At 42.9% G+C, this 18,250-nt stretch overlaps 1 protein-coding gene across 1 annotated transcript; it reads right to left on the bottom strand.

Annotated features, from left to right (window-relative positions):
* Window positions 1–263: 263 nt before the first annotated feature.
* Window positions 264–17,737, bottom strand: MARVELD2 (MARVEL domain containing 2). The gene is made up of 6 exons (XM_006269983.3): window positions 16,613–17,737; window positions 13,169–13,201; window positions 10,397–10,533; window positions 8,606–8,777; window positions 4,222–4,272; window positions 264–3,176 (listed from the first exon to the last, which is right to left on the bottom strand). The coding sequence occupies exons 1-6, from the start codon at window positions 17,657–17,659 to the stop codon at window positions 3,060–3,062; spliced, it is 1,557 nt and encodes a 518-aa protein (XP_006270045.1). The 5' UTR covers window positions 17,660–17,737; the 3' UTR covers window positions 264–3,059.
* Between the last annotated feature and the right edge of the window lie 513 nt (window positions 17,738–18,250).

The raw sequence follows: 18,250 nt of genomic DNA, 5'->3' as shown, positions 1-18,250 counted from the left end.
TGCTTTAAGTTGTAACCACGCATTAAAAAAATTCAGTTGAAGGGGGCAGGAGAGGGAAAGAAGAAATCTTTAACAAAATCCTGGATGCAATCCTAATAACAGCTCTTGCTTCCAAGTAAATGCAATAATAAATAAGACCATGTGCACTGTAGTTACGTTCTGATCTTGGAAATCTAAATAATGCATCTCAGAATAAAGTGTCCAGCAACATGCTTGTTTTAGAAAATTTCACTGCAAATAGGTTATAGGAGAAGAAAGCATAATACTATTTTAGTGCATTTATTTAGTAAAAAAAGCTCATACAAAGATATGAAAAGTCATACAAAGATCAAGAAAACAACATGATTTACTAACTTATTAAAACATTTACAATGGTTACATAAGAAAGTTTTATAAATTCAATCCTTATTCATCATACGCTTTAATATACAAATGTAAACTAAAGGCCAGACTCTATTCCATTTATTGAGAATCCAAGTGGCTTTAGGTACCCTTTCATCTTGTTAAGTCCCTGAAAATCCATGAATGTATTTATTTTTGTAGTATGCCTTTAGGATTGAGTCACAAAAAACCACTGAGGAGGAGGGAGGCCCACTCATCTTTTGCATGAACTGTTTTTGAAGGATGTGGGCAGTGTGTAAATGGACTGAGACACTCAATAGGTAGAATACAATCTAGCCTTAATTCTCTAGAGAGGATTTTGCTGTTATTCACTGACAAAATATTCTACTAGGACTTGTATCAGATGTCTCCATTTTACACTCTGCATGCTTCTGATTTTTCTTTTGAACTGAGAATTAAATTTTATTCTGTAATCATCACCTGAATCAGTTTACCATTAACTGGCCCAGCAACTGTTCAGTTCACTCCAACAAGAGAGTTCTTTTCCTCTGTGAAAGTATAGGTGTTTCCTTTCTTAGTTTAATACATGCATTTCTACTAACATCACCCAAAGGGCTAGTCCTGTAGTAATATTAGCAGGCTTGACATGAGTTTAACCTCTTAATTCACACAGTATTATAGTAATGGGTAACTATAAATTAGTTACCTCACCTCTGCAAAAGGGAGGTTAGAATCATGCTATGCTGTGGTTGCTAATATAGGACCCTGTTCTTCAATCATTATACAGACATAACTACCATTTCTTGAAGGTCTGCATGATAAAGGACTGAAAAAATATAAGACCTAGTTAAATAATCAGGTTTAGGCAGCAAGGTGGAAGAAAAAAAAGGAGGCTGGAACTGCACTTTTTGTCCTTCTGCCAGCCACTGCCACTCACTGACTTGTGAGAATGCTATGGCTGACCTTATAAGACAGAAGTGATCCTTAAGCCAACAAATTCGATCAGAACTGAAAAATCTTAATGAATGTGATTTAACAGATCACTTAAAGACGGTAAGGGCACTTTTACCTGTGCTTTAGGGATGGGGGGAGGGGTGGCGCTTTAATTACAGCAACTCCGAGAACTGGTCTAATTAAAGCATTGCAGTGTCTTGTGTATCAGCGTCTGTGCTTAAAAATGCTGGTGGGTGGCTCTTGAATTTAAGCTCATTTGGTAAACTTTAGTTCAAGTGGCCCCCACCGCTATTTTTAAGCATGGGAATGCTGATGATACATGAGATGCAGGAGGCACTGGAGTGTGGTAATTACCATGCTCCAGCAGCCTCAATTAATCAGGTCTGCTCTGACACGCTGTAATTATAGTCTTACTGAAATCAGTGAAAATACTCAGTATTCTTAAATGCTCTGCTGAATAAATCCGATAAGAAGAGCCCATCTTATACCATATGGGCAATAAGCCAAGTCATTATCCTGAGCTCCTAGTGCATGTGCATATGCTTATTATCAGGGATCTGGGTTTTCCAAGTCCCATGGAAAAATAGAGTAAAACGCAGATTTCCCCCCTTGCAGGAGTAAAACGCAGATTTCTCATTTTAGCAGAGAAACCTGCAGATTTTGCAGTTTTGCAATGAGCCTTCTGCAGGCTGGCAAAGTTCCAGCCTGCAAGGGGCTGGAAGGGAGCAGTCAGATAGGGGGCTCCATGTGTATGTATATGCACATGGCAGCTAGGCAGCCTGGAGAGCAGCTCCGGCAGGTAAGTGGTGGGGGGGATTGAGGCCCCCATAGGGAGGGAGTTGGGCAGGGCTGGGACTGCTGCCCAGCCAGGCGGTGCATGAGGCTTGGGGCCCGGGGTCACAATGGCTGGCTGCAGGGCCCCAGCAAGGAGCAGGACAGGGCTGCGGGCAGCTTGTCTTGGCGTGGGGCTGGGTCCCTGCTGCTATGTGCAATCCTGGGTACATGCTGCACCAGGGCAGCAGCAGGGACAGAGGTGTGGGGTTCTGCCCCTCACTGCTGCTGTGTGCAGAGGGGACATGTCACTAGGGCACTGCAGAGCTTGCAGTGGCAAGCAGCTTTGCTGAGCAGACCTGCTGTTTCCTGCAGTGTTAGGTTTCACACACTGAGCTGAGGAGGCCTTGTGGGGGGGGGCAGCAGAGCAGGAGCCTGAGCCTCTGGTGTGCGGTGGGAGGGGGGCGGCGTGAGAAGCACCAGCAGGGTGGGTGGGGGTAGGAGTGAAGGACACCAGCAGGGCTGGGGTGCAGTAGTGGGGGCTTTCATTTCAATCACAGATTTTGGGGGGTTTATAAAAGAATTTGCAACTTTTTATCAGGGAAAAATCAGGATCCCTGCTTATTATCCATACGATTGAATGCTGGGTGATGCACACATTTAAAAAATAGAGAAAAGAAAAAGAATGAATTATTTCACATATGAATGAAAGAAATGGAACAGACTTTGGCCTCAAATTTGCTATTAATAAAGAATCAGATTAATATAGGTGCCCTGAAAAAAGTCATGTAACTTCATTAAATTGCCTTTAAATTTTGCCTGTTTTGTGCAAAACCTGTCAGAAATTCACATAATTTAAACAGGTTACATATAAAGCATTGATTCAGAAAGTAATTGGTTTCACAGTTGGAAATTTACAGTAAATGAATATTTTAAAATTATAATTTCTAGTTAAAAATAGTAAATATCTTCTGCATAAAGTTCTGGTAATTCTAAGTTTGCACATTCCAATTCATAACTTTATCATAGTCTTGAATTCGTTGTTTTATGTGAGAGAGTTTATTCTTTAGGTATTCACAACGCTCTTTTTTCTCCAGAAAGGAAGGATCCTGTAAGAAATATGTAAGCAATTCTATAATTTATACAATGTACCCTTCAGTTTTCTTTAAGAACAATCATTCATTAGTATTTGCAGCCCTCAGTCAACTGCAATCATATATGGATCCTTGCCCTCAAAGAACATTTTTCCCTCGGGCATAATTTCTTACCCCCATTCTTCTTCCCTTTGTGGGCTTAAGTGAGACTATGTGATTTTAGCATACATATTAACCATTTAATAGAAAAGTATTTTTAATATTATTTGACTATGTTATGTTCAGCAATCCTGTTCTGACTCTCTCTGTGTGCATGTGTTTTGGCATAGTTTACTTGATGATAAAAATAAAAACTATGTACAAAACTCAAATGAAAAACAGTGAAAAAGAGGCACTAAAATGTTCACTATGAACCAAATAAAAAAGAAATGTATGAATAAAGAGATTTGTTATAACTAAGATTTTAATGGGATACAAACAATTATCCTGATTCAAAACTGGCCTACCACAACTGTCATCAAGTAAAACTCTTTTAGATTCCAGCAATGCAAGAATGCTATATATTCTGCTCCTCCTCCAAATATTTTGAGTCGAAAGAAAATTTGAGAATGTGCCTCAGGTAGTTCTGCCACTGACAAAACTCTTGTTTTTTTTCTTGTACAGGTAAATAGAAATGGATTGGCTCCAAGAATTAACTGAATGATGTTCGGCACCCTCTGAAGGCAAATGCTAATAGATGGGACCTACTGACAAACAGATAAATATTTTATTTTAAGAAATTCAACAGTTTCCTTTCAAGGCTGATATATAGATCTAATCTTATTGGAAGAAGTGACTATCATTGAAGATTGGGATAGGTTGAGTATTAATTTTACCCACTTTCTTGAATATCCAGAGTTTTAAATGACAAATACATATCTCTCTAACAGTTGTGGATATGCAAGAAGGCTGGGCATACCTCTAGCCAACAGGCTGTGCTTACTTTTGACTTGTATCCTCTCAACTAACCATAGATTAGTACTGCAAGCTAGCATTAGGATATAAAGCTGATCATACTCACATTCTTTTTTGTATTATACTCCTGTAGCACTTTTGAAATCCTTTCCTGTTCCTATAAAAAAAAAATGGGGGGGGAGGTTAAGAGTTGATAAAACTCATGTTTGCTCAGTATTCTTCTGTTCATGCTTCTGTCATATGTTAGAAGTAATCTGATATGGTTACAATTACTGTTAGTTTTTGTTTTAACCATAAACTGTAATTTGTTGAATTGTCGAGCAGGTCACAATAAAATGTTATTAAAACTAAAATTTAGTAATTCATTTGAATTGTTTTCAAGTTTGGTAAGAAGTGATGGAATAGTAAGATGGGCGAAAGTTATTCATGATTAAGTTTTACGGAACTGATGACTTTAATACAAAGACAATTTTGGGGGGACACTGAGTCCATCATGCCTGGTCATCTTATTGTAAGCTATTTCTCCACACAGAAACAGTTTCCAATTGGCTAAGACTGTCCCTGGACTTCTTCTTAAACGTTATTATTAATGAATATAGCTCATAAGCGATTTAATATTCAAAAACATGCCCAAACCCCAAAATATAAATAAAGACAGATATTAACTTATCAACAGTACTACCACAAACCAATTCAGTGTCCACAGAAGTTGTGTGTTCCCTTCCTTTCCTCCCCCAGGCTAAGCACAGACAGTCAAAAAGCCCAAGGCTGAATCTTTGCAAGTTACTCTAAACTGCATAGATTGAACTAATTATGCAAGTGAACAGACATCCACTTTTGATTCCAGAAATGCAGCCACAGGCCTGCAATGGTTCAGGCCAGGAGGCACTAGAGCACAACTCCCTGCTCTGCTGCAGCAGACCGCTTGGGCCAGTCCACTCACCCTGTTGGGGCGGGGGGGAGGGAAAGCATCCTGGGCTGCTGGGAGACTGAGTTAAATTGAATTTGGAGGGGATCTGGGACATAAGTTCAATAAACCAACTGAACTTAAATCAGTTAAGTCTGATACTACATTCATCAGTGTTTACCTTAAACTGGTTTTGGCCATTTTGAAAGAGGCTTATGTGCATTGAACGTCTGTTGTTACAGATCTGAACTGGTGTCTGATCACTTGTACCAGTTTATAGGTAATTTCTGTCCCTAGCCCCCATCTCCAAAAGTTTGTCAATGTTTCTGCTATTACCAAGCCCAAGCCTTCGTCTCTGTGCAACAATTCACTCCACCCTTTTCCCTAAGACTGCATAACAGAAATGTCATTATCTTCTACTCATCTCTGCTTTTAATTTTTAAATTTATTCTTAAGTGTTAACTCACAGAACTTGCATTTCAATATTCAAAAAAGTTTCTCAAATGTTCTGGCTTAGACACAGAAGATAATTCTTTTTCAGAAAATCCCAAAACTTTCTGCCAGATTTCAAAGTAAGCATCTTTATACCTTCTCCCCTGCAGAATGCTGACTTGATAGGACACCTTTTCCATTACTAAAACTTCCCAAACTTTTTTAAAACAGTCAGTGATTTTAGGAGCATTACTACTCTTCCATGCTTTGCAGCTGTAATTCTTTCAGCCACTAGAAAACAAGGAATTAATTCCCTGTGACACTTATGTGTTGCAGAGTTCTTAGGAAGGTTCAAAAGGAACACTAAGGGGTTATTTGATAATCGGCATCCTCTTGTTTCCATTACCATGTCTCCAACTTTCTTCTACAACAGTTTAATTCTGGGACAGATCTACCACATGTGGTAGAATTCTCCCAAATAATTACATTCCCTCCATCATTTGCCTGTACCTATATCATAAAGGCATTTAATTTTAAGTGGGGCCAGATACCTTTGATATAGGATTTTAAGTTCTCTTTTATTGTTGTGGACACAGATGTATGAGGAGGTGGTCTCCCAGTCTACAGCACCACTTTCTATTCCAATATCACTAGTCCACTTTGTGTTTTTTCACTATATGGCTATTTAAAATTGCTTTATATAAAACACAGAAAATAGACTTGTACGTATCATATGCATGACCAATAATTTTCTCAAATTCCGTCTACTGAAGTTTACCTTTCTTTAGGAGTGTATTGAAAAGCATTCTACTTGGAGGTATTAGAAAAAAATAAATTGTAATGTCACCTGCAGTACAAATATTACTTCTTCAAAAAAATAAATCTAAATATATTTTCTTTAAAAATATATTTATATAGCTTTCTTTAAAAGCTATCCAATATGTATGATAACAATGTTTCCAGATATTAAAGCTTCCTAATGAATTATCAGGATTAAATTCAATATTATATTAATATTATTAAAATTATGCTATGAGCTTAATTTCTTATGTGTTGTCCCCGGGTTGTCATTGTTATTTTCATAAAAGGGCAGTTATTAGAGGTGCACTGATACATCGGTCTGGTATTGGATCAGTACCGATAAAAGAAAATTTGTTGCATCGGATATGCCTGATGGGCCGATAATTTGGCTGATAAATACCCGTGCTGAGTGCAGCTGCAGGGCAGCACAGAGCAGAGCTGAGAATGTGGAGATCTGCCTCCAGCTGTTAATTCAGACGGGGAGGGAAGGGGTATGGGGGAGGCAGATCAATGCCTCTGCGATGAGGGAGGGAGGGGGCAGGCGCTGCCCAAGGGGATGGGGGCGTGGAATGGAGGCATGGCTCCTGATGGGGCGGCTCCTGCCACTGCTTGTGCCCCGGGAGGTCGAGGGGGTATGCCCCTCACATCTGTGTGGGGTGGGGCAGGGCAGGCTGCAGCCAGTGCCGCATGGCTCTTCTCAGCAGGGGCTGGGCTCAGAGTGGGTACCAGCGGCACAGAGGGGCTGCAGCCACCCCAAAATTTCGCTGCTGCTCTGCTCCCAGTGCCGCCACTGCTGCCAGCCACCAGACGCAGCCTTGGCTCTTCCCAGCACGTGGGTGGAAGTGGTACATAGATCCAGGCTGCGACTGGCGGTGCGGGGCTAGGAGTGGAGCAGTGGCAAAATCTGGGGTGGTTGCAGCCCCTCCCAGTGCCACCGAGAAGAGATGCGCAGGGCAGGCTGCAGCCTGCCCCACACAGATCTGGGGGGCAATACCTCCCCTGCCTTCCTGGAGTGCAAGCAGCGGTGGGAGCCACCCTGTCCCTATAAGCTGTGCCTCCGTCCTGGGCACCCATCTGCCTATGGACAGCGCTTGCCCCTACCACCTCCTTTCCTCACTGGGGGGGCACTGATCTGTGCCCCCACACCCCTTCCACCACAACAGACTTACCACCTGGAGGCAGCTGTATTGGAAATCAAATTGGTATCAGCTGATATGACTCCTTATATATCGGCTATTGGTATCAGCCCCCAAAATCTCTATCGGTGCACCCCTAGCAATTATATATAAAATTTTGCCTGGAAATTTTTTTAGCCATGGTAATAGGTTAAGTTTGACTGCTAGACAGCAAGTTTGCTCTATTTTTACTCTGTGCTTATTGTGAATGGTGTTATCCAATACACCAAATTTCTAAGTTGGCTGCTTGGTAGTAACATTGAATGTTTGGAAGCATCTATCTCCCCTTTTGCTGAGCTCTTTGCAGGATAGAATTTTTTAATCTAGGCTTCTTATTTCCCTAAATACATTTATTTATCATAGCCTGCCACTCAACTAAGAGATTTGCTGGCACTATAAAGTAGTTTGGAACAGAAAATTAATCAAAGCTGAAATATTCATTTTGACTGCTGTGAATCTACTTAACTATGACATTTCATATTTTGACCCAATTTGATTCTTTACATCAAAGGAATTTAAACTGCACAAGTGCTGCCATTTTTTTAGTAATATTCACCCCTAAGTGTTTTAATGTAGTTACCCATATATAGATATCTATATCTTTTCTCTCTTTTGGATGCCTGGTCTGATAGCAATAATGTAGGAGCTCTGATTTTTCATAGTTAATTTTAAATCCTGAAATGTTGACATATTTTATTATTTCTTCCTGTAGTTTAGACAGTGCATTAATTTGTTTTGTAAAGTATAACCTAGCATCATTTGCATATAATGCTAATTTATGCTCTTTTTGTACTATGTTTATTCCCTGCATGTTCAGATTATTTCTGACTGTTTGAACAAATGGTTTCATTCACACAGCAAAAAGGAGGGGTGATAATGGGCATTCTTGATATACACTTCTTAAAATGGGATTTTTTTTCTAATAAGCATCCATTTACTCTTATGGCCACATACGGATTAATGCACAGAGCTGATATCCAGGTTTGAAACTTTGGTCCTAGTCCAAAAGCATCTAAAGATTTTTCAAAACTGCCAAATGGTTCGATCAATAGCTTTTTCAGCAACCAGTGATAAAAGGAAGTGGGGTTCATTAGTCACTTCTGTTCTTGGTTTTCTACATCACAACTTTGAGTTTCTTACGACTGAGTTTCTTTTCTTTCTATTTAGGTACTTACAAGCATGTTTCCAGAGTGATGAGGCAACTTTCTCATCCATGTATCTAATTCATCAAATTTTTTTAAGACAGCTTGAACTTCAGCAGAGAGCTCTTTATACTCAGCAAACTGATCATTGAACACAGCTTTATAGCGCTCTCGCATCTCATCTGTCTGAATGGCTGGGTATTTCCTATTAAAAAAAACAAACAAAAAAAATCTATTATTTGCACCAGAATGATAACTTTCCCAAAAATTGTGAATTTGATTTCCTAAGTAATTTTTGTTAATATTACACAGAACTTTCAGCATGTTATATATATGATTTTGAAATGCAGGGTTGATTAGACAAATTAGTATTCCTTAAAATGTACCTTGTGAAACTATCTGCTGCTCTATCAGTTTGAAGAGGCTATTAATTTAGTATGAATTTTACTCATATCTCAATTTCCTTGGCCAGAAGTTCTCAGTTCTGGCTTAATTTGTCATACTGTAATGCATATTTATGCATACAATGCTACAGGAAAATCATAGCAACAACTGAATTTTCATGATACTGTTTTTACAAGATTTAACCGTGATAAAAAGGTGGATATAAGAGTTAAATTTAAAAACCATGATTATTTCTTTAACATCAGAAGTCTCTCTCTGAGTGCCTGAGGATATTTGTTTCCCTGTTTAGAAAGTCAAAAAAATAGTTTTGGATTACCTGGATTGAAATATAATTTGTCCTTTTTCTGTTTAAGAGGCAAAGGAAACTACATTTGAAACTGCTGTTTGCAAAAAAAACTGGAATGGCAGTTTCATGTTAAGGAAAAAAAATAACTTCAGAACTCTTCCCTGAAAATAGTTGAAGTCAAAGGACGTTACTGCTGGATCTCTCTGCTTGGAGAAAAGCGAGATCAGAATTTTAAAAGTTACAATTCTCCAAGTTCTGTGGTAATTACTGACCAATAATAAAAAAATAGGTAAAATGAGCAGAAAAAAATTACAAAGCAAGAAATATGACCAGGAATGTGCAGTGAAGTCACAGATAAAGGAGGCAGCACTAGGTACAATCAGTGCAAGGAATATTTCTTTAATTCCTTAGAAACATTAAGAAAGTAATATATTTGCCCTCACGTGCTATGTTTATTGTTTACTATTTCAGACATCTGCATTAAGACATTATAGCAGTCTTGTATCTAAAGGTATGTCAAAGTAGTAGAGAGAGAGACATATCTACTCCACAGGTCACTTTTAAATTCAAGCACAAAACTGACCTAACTTTTTAAATAGTTAAATACTAGTAAAAGAATATTACTTCCCAGAGAACCTACAAACAATAAAAGATTGTGCCTCAGTTTTCCTACCCAGGATCCCATATCCAGTCATTAAGTGTCAAACCTCAAACTTTATTTTTGCCAATTACAGGTTCAGTCACACACTTTAAAGAAGGGCTATGTTACAGATTTGTCACCAGCTGGTTCAAGCTGTAAGTAATGGCATTTCCTGTACTTTTGTTTTTGATTTCTTTCTCTATATTCATGTCCTTCCCCAGTTACTTGATAATTAGGTTAACTTTAGATTTAATACTGAACCAAACTTTCCATTTTAAATATTAATTTTTTCAAGTATTCTGCATTTACATACAAGACAGACAGGGAGCCAGTAGTTACCATTCACTTAATCAGTAAGAAGTCTGAGACCCACAAAGAATGAAGTATGATATAAAGGCTGAAATTGTTAGAGGAGACACTGGGGAGGTGAAATCCCCCTGCACCCCTCCACTAAACTCAGTGGAGAAATTTAATGGAGAGTGTAAAGACTTACGCTAAGTAGTCTGGCATCACTATAGGCTTTGGAATGTGGCCTGCTGGTATGTGGCCATTGAGTAACTCAGGTTTCACTTCCACTGATTTTAACTGCCTGTAACCAACTTCTTCTTGCGGTCTGTCATCATTTTCATACTAAGTTTTAAAAGTAAATAGTTCTTAAACAGTCAATTTTACCTCGTATACAATACATGTGTGCACACACACAAAACACATGTTAGGAAAGAGTTAAAAGTTGCAGGTATTAAAACAGCATCCCAGAGTCCTCCCAAATCTCATATCTCGTACAAGCATTACAATAAATGAAAAGAAAATCTGAAAACTAGGTAAGTTAGTGACATTTCTTACAGAACCATCACCTTACATCTGCTTCAGTACCAAGGCCAGCTTCTTGTTATACTTTCTGTGGGGATTTAGAAATACTTGTCTGGGGAAAGTAATTTAAAAGGAACCTAAGAGCCTTTAATTTTCATTGTGCAACAGAATGCTAGAAAAAGGAAGCTCAGAGCAACCGGCATCATCTCTCAGTCATCGACACTTTTTCCTTAAAGCTAATAAGGTATTCCAGAGATCACATTGAGGGTCCTGCTGGAGCGCATTAATAAGAAACCTGACTCAGTGTTGTAGTATGCAACTGGGAAAATGATGGTTTACGAGAAGGATTAACATAGCATGAAGTCCTCAGGGTCTTTGGCTGTGGTTCTCAACCTTTTTAAACTTAAGGTACCCCTTCAGTTAGATTCGAGGCACTCCTTGGGAAATGCCAGCTTTTAGTTTTCATTTGTTTTTTGACTACAGAAAAAACAATAGAGCAATTCTTTTATTATAAAAAGATCACAACAGGTCAGGATGTTTTTAATGCTGGATTCATATTTGAAATCTCTGGTTTGTCTTGTTAAACATGTTTTTACACTCAACAGTGCTAACATTGCATGGCAACTCACAGCACCTTTGAAAGGTCATGGCACCCTGATTGAGAATCACTGCTTTATGGGAACAGATCAAAACCTTCATGAGAAGTGTTGTACTAAGTGATCTGGGAAGCATCAATCCCATCTGTATTGAAATCCCAGTACAAGACACACTAAGGGTACTAGCATCTTTCTGCAATAGAAACACTATATTTTGGGCATACACATTGTTCTGGATGAACTAAGATATCCTGGCTTCTGCTAATATAGAGTGAGGCACATGAACCCTGAATATCACATAACTGACACTGTGGGGTTTGCACTGCCCCACAAAGATCTATAGGGGCAACTGGGTAAGATCACTGAGCACATATGTATCCAGAATCACTGCTTCCCAATCTGCTTTGAGCATGAAAACAGAAAATCCTAAGAGGGAATCAATACAGACAGACAGACTGGGGAGCAACTAAGCTTCTCTCACCTCTTCAACAATTTATTCAGAGGCTCTGCCTTATTTGCAGAGACAGCACTTGGTACTTTTGACTTCAAGTGCAGAGATCTGGAGCTCCTGTCTTTGCTAGTGATAGTGCAAAGCAGTTTATGGCAAAGCTGCCCTGATCTTATTATCAAGCAGAGGAAGGGTTTGAGTGGTGATGCCAGGCACTGCATTCCTCAGCATTTTTGGTCAATTCAGGCTTCAGCTTGAAAGGTTTACCTGCAATATGTTCTGGGTTGCCTCAGAGAGGGCTTAAAGGTGCTTCTAATGCTTCTCATATTACATATATCAAGTAACATGTACTTGATATATTATATTACTTGATATATGTATGATATATCATACATATATCAAGATAGGTGACAACTAACCCGGTCATCTTAGACAATATCCAAATTCCACAACGTGGGCAAGATTTGAAAACAATGAATTACCTTTCTCCTTTATTAAGCATTTGAACTGACCCTTTCTTCCCGCTCCCACCTAAAAAAAAGAAAGAATGGAGGGGGACACACCTCTCAAGGGAAACACCAAAGCAAACTAAGGGAAGTGCTGAGCCTAAAACAAATTTGGAGAAGCAGTAGAGCTGGTGCTGTGCACAAATACTCTAAAGTGTTTTCTCAATGCAGATACTGACATGCCCAAATAAAAAAAGGCAGGAGACCACCTGGATGAAATTGAGACAGAGATCGTAAACAAAGGGTCCTGAAAACAGGTGCAATTGGAAGAAAAAGATAAAACTGAGAAAAGCCAAGTCATTGGGACCTAGAAGAAAGATGCAGTGAAGGATGATGTGCTACCAGTTTTTGGGGGGGAGCTTCTTTACTTACCATAGTCAAGGAAGCACTGGCCAGAGTACTCACAGGGCAGTATCTATAAAATTCCAACCAAACTGTCCCTGCAAGTATCTCTCATTGCTGCTTCCCTCAAGGACCAAAATAGGAGCTTTCCATCAGTCTTGAGCATAGAACCTAGGCCATAAATAGATGACGCATTTGTCCCAGGAGAAAACATTTTGTGCCACAACCTGACAGACATAAGTTCCCTGTCCCACTTGAAATCTTGCCAAAGTATGCAGAATAAAATGTACTATCAATGTGTGTAAATGACTGTGCCACTCCTGTTTCGATCCAGGTCAAACCCCAGCATAATTTGGCCAATATCAAATGCGACATCTATTTACAGCTGTTCAAAATGCGACTCCTGCATGGACTACTGCAAATTTACTTTTTCTGGCCAGTCCCTACTCAACCTATTCCCAGGTGATCAAGTCAATCAGAAACTTTAAGAGTCACGAAATACCCACACGTTTATGCATTCTGAAATAGCAATAAAGAACTACAAAGACAAGTTTGGTTCTTACCATCCTTTTTGGTGGAACAGTTTGCGTTTTCATCTAATAAAAAAAAAAAGGAGAAAGAAAATGAGTTTCTTGTTCAACATAAAAGGTTTTAAGTGTATGGACAGTCTGCAAATACACTAACGCATAAATACTTAACCTTATAAAAATCAACCATTTATAAGCTCTACTAATATTTTATTGTAAATATATAATATATATCTGGGCTGTCCAAGTGGTGACCTGTGCCACTGCTGGAACTTTTTCATGGGCATCATGAAATTAGCCCCACACTATGATTTTTAAGGGTTGTGAGCCTGTGCCAGAAAAACGTGTGAAAGCACAGCTTTCACTTTGCAGGCTGGCAGCGTTCCAGCCTGTAAAGGGAAACCCAGGCTCTCTCAGGCAGCCAGATGAAAGTAAGTGTAAGGTAAGTGCAGGTGGGGGAAGGGAGTTTGGAGGGCCAGGGCTTGGGGACTGTCAGTGGGGGCGGAGAAGAGATGTGCCTGCCATAGGTTTGCTGAAGGCCAGGGCTAATGGGGCTTATTCCCCCAAAACTTTTTGCAGCAGCTGGTGACAGCAGCAGCACCAGAGTGCTGCCATCCTGCAGTGCCTGGTGGCGCTCGGTGTACAACCGCTTCTCCGCCGCGGCTTACAGCTACAGCATGTGCCGGTCCAGCAACAGTCCCATGGGAGGGAGAGGCAGGGATCAGGTGGGGGTCAGCCCCGCCAAAATAATATTTTCTCCCACCACTGATAGTGCCTGCCGCACAGGCGGCACGTGCGCTGGTAAAGTATCATTTTCATGGAACTACCAGGACCCATTTGCCAAGATCAATGGTAGTTCCATGAATATCGTGAAAAATGATACTTTACCTGAGCATGTGCTGTGAATTTTCTACAAGAAATCCATGATTTTCTCAGGGCTCTACTTGAGGGTGAACACTGCTGCCACTCACATCCTAACCCTTTGCTCATGCCATATTTGGGGTCTTCAGTCACCACTGGCAACTCAAATGGACAGCAAGGAAATAGGGGGAAGAGGAGGAAATGGTGGCAGCATTTACCCTCCCCAAGGTTCTGGAGCTATGCAAATGTCATGGCTCCGACAGCCTTGCCAACAAGCTGCTGGCCTGCCACCAGAGGTGGGCTGGATCTGGCATGTAGGGCTTGTCCATGAGAAGCCCTACATGCCAGATCCAGCCCATGGGGCCAAATAAGTTGGAGAGCCCCAATAGCAATTATAATAAAATTAATTATGTGATATTTTCAGGAAAGTTTTGAAGAAACTTAGAGTAAAAACAATAGTGCTGTAGCCATTCAGAGAATTTTAGATTAAATACTCCCATTGCCTCCTTAACATCTATTACCTTCATATATTTTTGTCCATATTATTTTGTTAGATTACTGGGGAAGGGAAGAGGGGGGAACTCTTTCTCATTGGTTTGAAAGGGATGCTAGCAAACTCTTTCATGCTTTCGGAAATAAACACCAAGAATCTCTCAGGTCAGCCTAACAACCTACTGTAAAAAACGTCTGCTTGGGAATACCTTCAAATAACTGGAACAGAGGGCTGTTGGAGAACAGTAGGTAGGAATGCAGAGCAGACCTGAAAACTGACCTAGAACCTAAGAGCTAAACATTGTAAAGTTTGCTTCAGATGAAAATATTGGATTCTTAAAATTTCACCAATTGCCAAACTAAATTATCTTATCTAGAATTGAGAATCTGGAATCCTTTTTCACTATAAAAATCAGAAAACCATTATCAGAAACACAACAAACTATAGAAAAAGCTTTGTTATCCAGCACCCATGGGGAATGGGGGGTGCCAGATAAAATATGCCGGTTAACTGAGAGGCCCAAACAAGCATCTTTGCCTGTTCAGGCTGCTGCATCTGGGGCGTCATCGCCCATCCCGCCACATTGCCGCCTCTCCCATGGGCCCTGAGGGACAGGGAGGTGGGCCCCGCACAGGCTGCTATGCCCCGGGCTGGGGGGTTTCGACGAAACTGGAGTGCTATAGTGGGCGCTTCTAGTTTTGCTTTTACCTTACAAGCCAGCACGCTGGTTAATAGAGCATGCCGGCTTGTAAGGTGCCAGATAACGCAGCTTTTACTGTACTGACTAAATTTAGCTTTGGCTTCTCACAGATAAGTTGTGTAATTATAGGGGTGCACCAATAAAGATTTTCTTGGCCGATACCGATAGCCGATTACTCACCAGGCATACCAGCTGATACCGATCTGATAACAGATTTACAGGAAAGCAGCCAGACAGCGTGGAGAGCAGTGCCCTGAAAGTAAGTCTGTGGAGGGAAGGAGCATGGGAGGGCAGATCAACACCCCCACCATGAGGGAGGGAGTGACGCTGGGGGCACTGTTGAGTCACAGCACTGAATGGGACTCAGGGCCAGGGCAGGAAGTGGGACGGAGTCGTAGGTGGCTCATCCAGGGGGTGTGGGGCAGGATGGGGAATGGCTTCCTGCTGCTGTACACCCCTATCCTGCCCTATGCCCCCTGGACAAACCACCCATGGCTCCATCCCACTTCCTGCCCCTGGGTCCCATTTACTGCCCTGGCTCAGCAGTGCCCCCAGCCCCAGCCTCACTCCCTCCCTTACCATGGGAGCCTTGAGCTGCCTTGCCATGCTCCTTCCCTCCCCCATGCCCCTTCCCCTCCACAGACTTTTCTGCAGGGCACTGCTCTCCCCATGTCCAAGGCATTCCTGGCCATGTGCATGCGTGTGGCTGCATGCATGCAGTGTCTGGGGGCCCTGACTAGAAGGCATATTATATTTATCAGTGACAGTATCAGCTACACAAGCCACAAAAACCTGATAGCCGACAATGGTAATTCTCCTTTTATCAGTGCCAATCCAATATGACACTGATATATCGGTGCACCTCTAGCTGATATACTAAAAGCAAAAAAGCTAAAACACAAACACGTCAATTGCAGTAGTTTAGTGTTACCCACACTACACAAAACTCAGTCTTTCATAGACAGCTTTTACTAGCTACACTGAGTCCCATCTTCAAAGACTATGTTGTTCTAATGCCTCCTACTAAAGTGTTAAACTTCATCAGTTTCTATTCCTCTTCCCTCCCTTTTGTTCAGGAAAACAGTAGGTATCAGGAAGCAGTTCTCCTGTTGACCTAAGAGAAGTATTTATAACTACTGCAAGAACAGCCTGATCCAAACTCCATTGAAATCACTACAGAAACTAGCAGAGATTTCAATGGCGTGTCAGTGGGTTGAGTTTCCAAGCCTTTCAACAATTTCAGCTATTGAAAGTTGTCAATATTCCAGTTCTGCAGTTAAGAAAACTAAAGCCAAGATGACTTGTTCAGAGCAACAAAGCCAGCCGAGGGCAGCGTCAGAGCTTCCTCCTGCATTCCCCTGCAACGATCACATTAGCTCTACAAAAGGCAAATGATTTAACCTTGGTCTGATAAGCTGTGACTCACCTCTTGTTCCATCAGTTCTCTGTGCCTCCTTGCTCCTTCATGTCTCCACAGCTTTAGGCAAACTATGGCGCTAATAAGGTAGACAATCATGGTGACAAACAGAAAGATCATTGCTGCTGTCTGTCCCCCTTCTATGCGGCAAAAGGATGCGTTAAGTGGCGTGTTAAATAGTGGGTAGTAGCAGAGTCCACCCCGGTTAGCGTCGTTTACGTACACGATGGCAGCAGCCATGTACAAAATGAACAAGGCAATGTTGATTCCGAATTCAGTCAAAGGCCACCAGTTGGAGTCCAGAAGAATGGTCCGATAGTACATTGACATGCCCAGGACCAGCAGCACGACCGTCACGATCCAAACCAACCCCGCCACCACCAGCACAAAAGGGGTTTTCGGTCCACTATAATAATAGCCTCCGTACATGCTGCTGGCCCCAAAGCTGTAGGGCTGCGAGTACCCGAACATGTTGTACCACTCATTGTCTTTGTGCACATAGGCAGTGATGCAGGCGAACACGGCCGCACCCAGGAGCAGTTGGACCACGCCGAGGATGCGCAGCAGCCCTGCCCAAGACTTCATGTAGTCGTAGCGCCGGCGGTAGACTTCCACCTCCTCGCTGTAGGCCCGTGCCGCCCCACTGGGCTCTGGCGGAAGAATGGCCTCAGTTTCGAGGCGCCAAGGGCAGCTTCCCCCCGACATGCCAGATGGGTCCGGATAGGAGCTGGCACCTGACTCCGGGCCTAGTGGCAAGGAGGGCGGCGGGGAGCAGCGCGTGCCCACAGGCTGGGGCTGGTCCTGGCCCTGGCCCCACTTGGAGACATGGCGCCGCCCTTTGAAGAACTTCTTCCACGAGTCGGGCACGAAGCGCCGCACCGGCTTGATGTGGGGCGGTGGCGCCGGCGCCTCCTCCTCGCTGTCGCTGGGGTAGAAATCGGGCCCGAAGGGCGGCAGCAGCGGCAGGGGCGGCGGCTCCACGTCCCGCGAGGCCTCGTCCACGTCCGCGTCCCCCACCTCGCCGCGCTGCCCCCCCCTGCGCCCCAAGCCGAACATAGCCCAGCCTGGCCCGCCCTGACGTCACGGCCCCCGCTCGCCACCCCGCCCCGCGCGCCCCGCGCGGCCGCTTGCTGCCCCAGCGGGGGAGGGGCCAAGACCGTTGGACTGTCCGTGATCACCTGGCCGCAGCCACCGCCGCCCGAGGGGCCGCCCACCCGGTCACGTGCCGCCGACGCCCCGCCCCCCGGGCGCACCTGCCGGCTCCGCCCCCCGTCGGGGTTCCAAACCCTGGCGGTGAGCAGGGCCCGCGCGCGGCTTGGGGGCCGGCCCAGAGCTCCCCCTCGGTAGCGCCGGGGCGGGCCGTGCCTGGGGAGCCTTAGAGACGAGGGTCATTGTGAGCCGCCTACGCCGGCCCTCACCCCGGGGGACGGGCACCGGCAGAGGCACTTCGGTCCCCGCCTCAGCGCGTGAAGCTCGCAGCATCGCGGTGCTCAGACAGCGGAGAGCCGGCTCCTGTCGTTTGTCCAGACAGAGTCGCCCTCCCTCAACCTATTTCTCCTCCTCTCCCTACATTTAGATGCCAGGTATGAAAACATTTGGTTTTCGGGGGGGGGGAGGCGGCAAGGTCAGGATACAAGAGAAGCAGCT

Source organism: Alligator mississippiensis, chromosome 3 (genome assembly GCF_030867095.1).
Source record: "Alligator mississippiensis isolate rAllMis1 chromosome 3, rAllMis1, whole genome shotgun sequence".
NCBI classification, from domain to species: Eukaryota; Metazoa; Chordata; order Crocodylia; family Alligatoridae; genus Alligator; species Alligator mississippiensis.
Note: the sequence above shows the minus strand (reverse complement) of the source record. Positions and strands in the feature narration are given on the sequence as shown.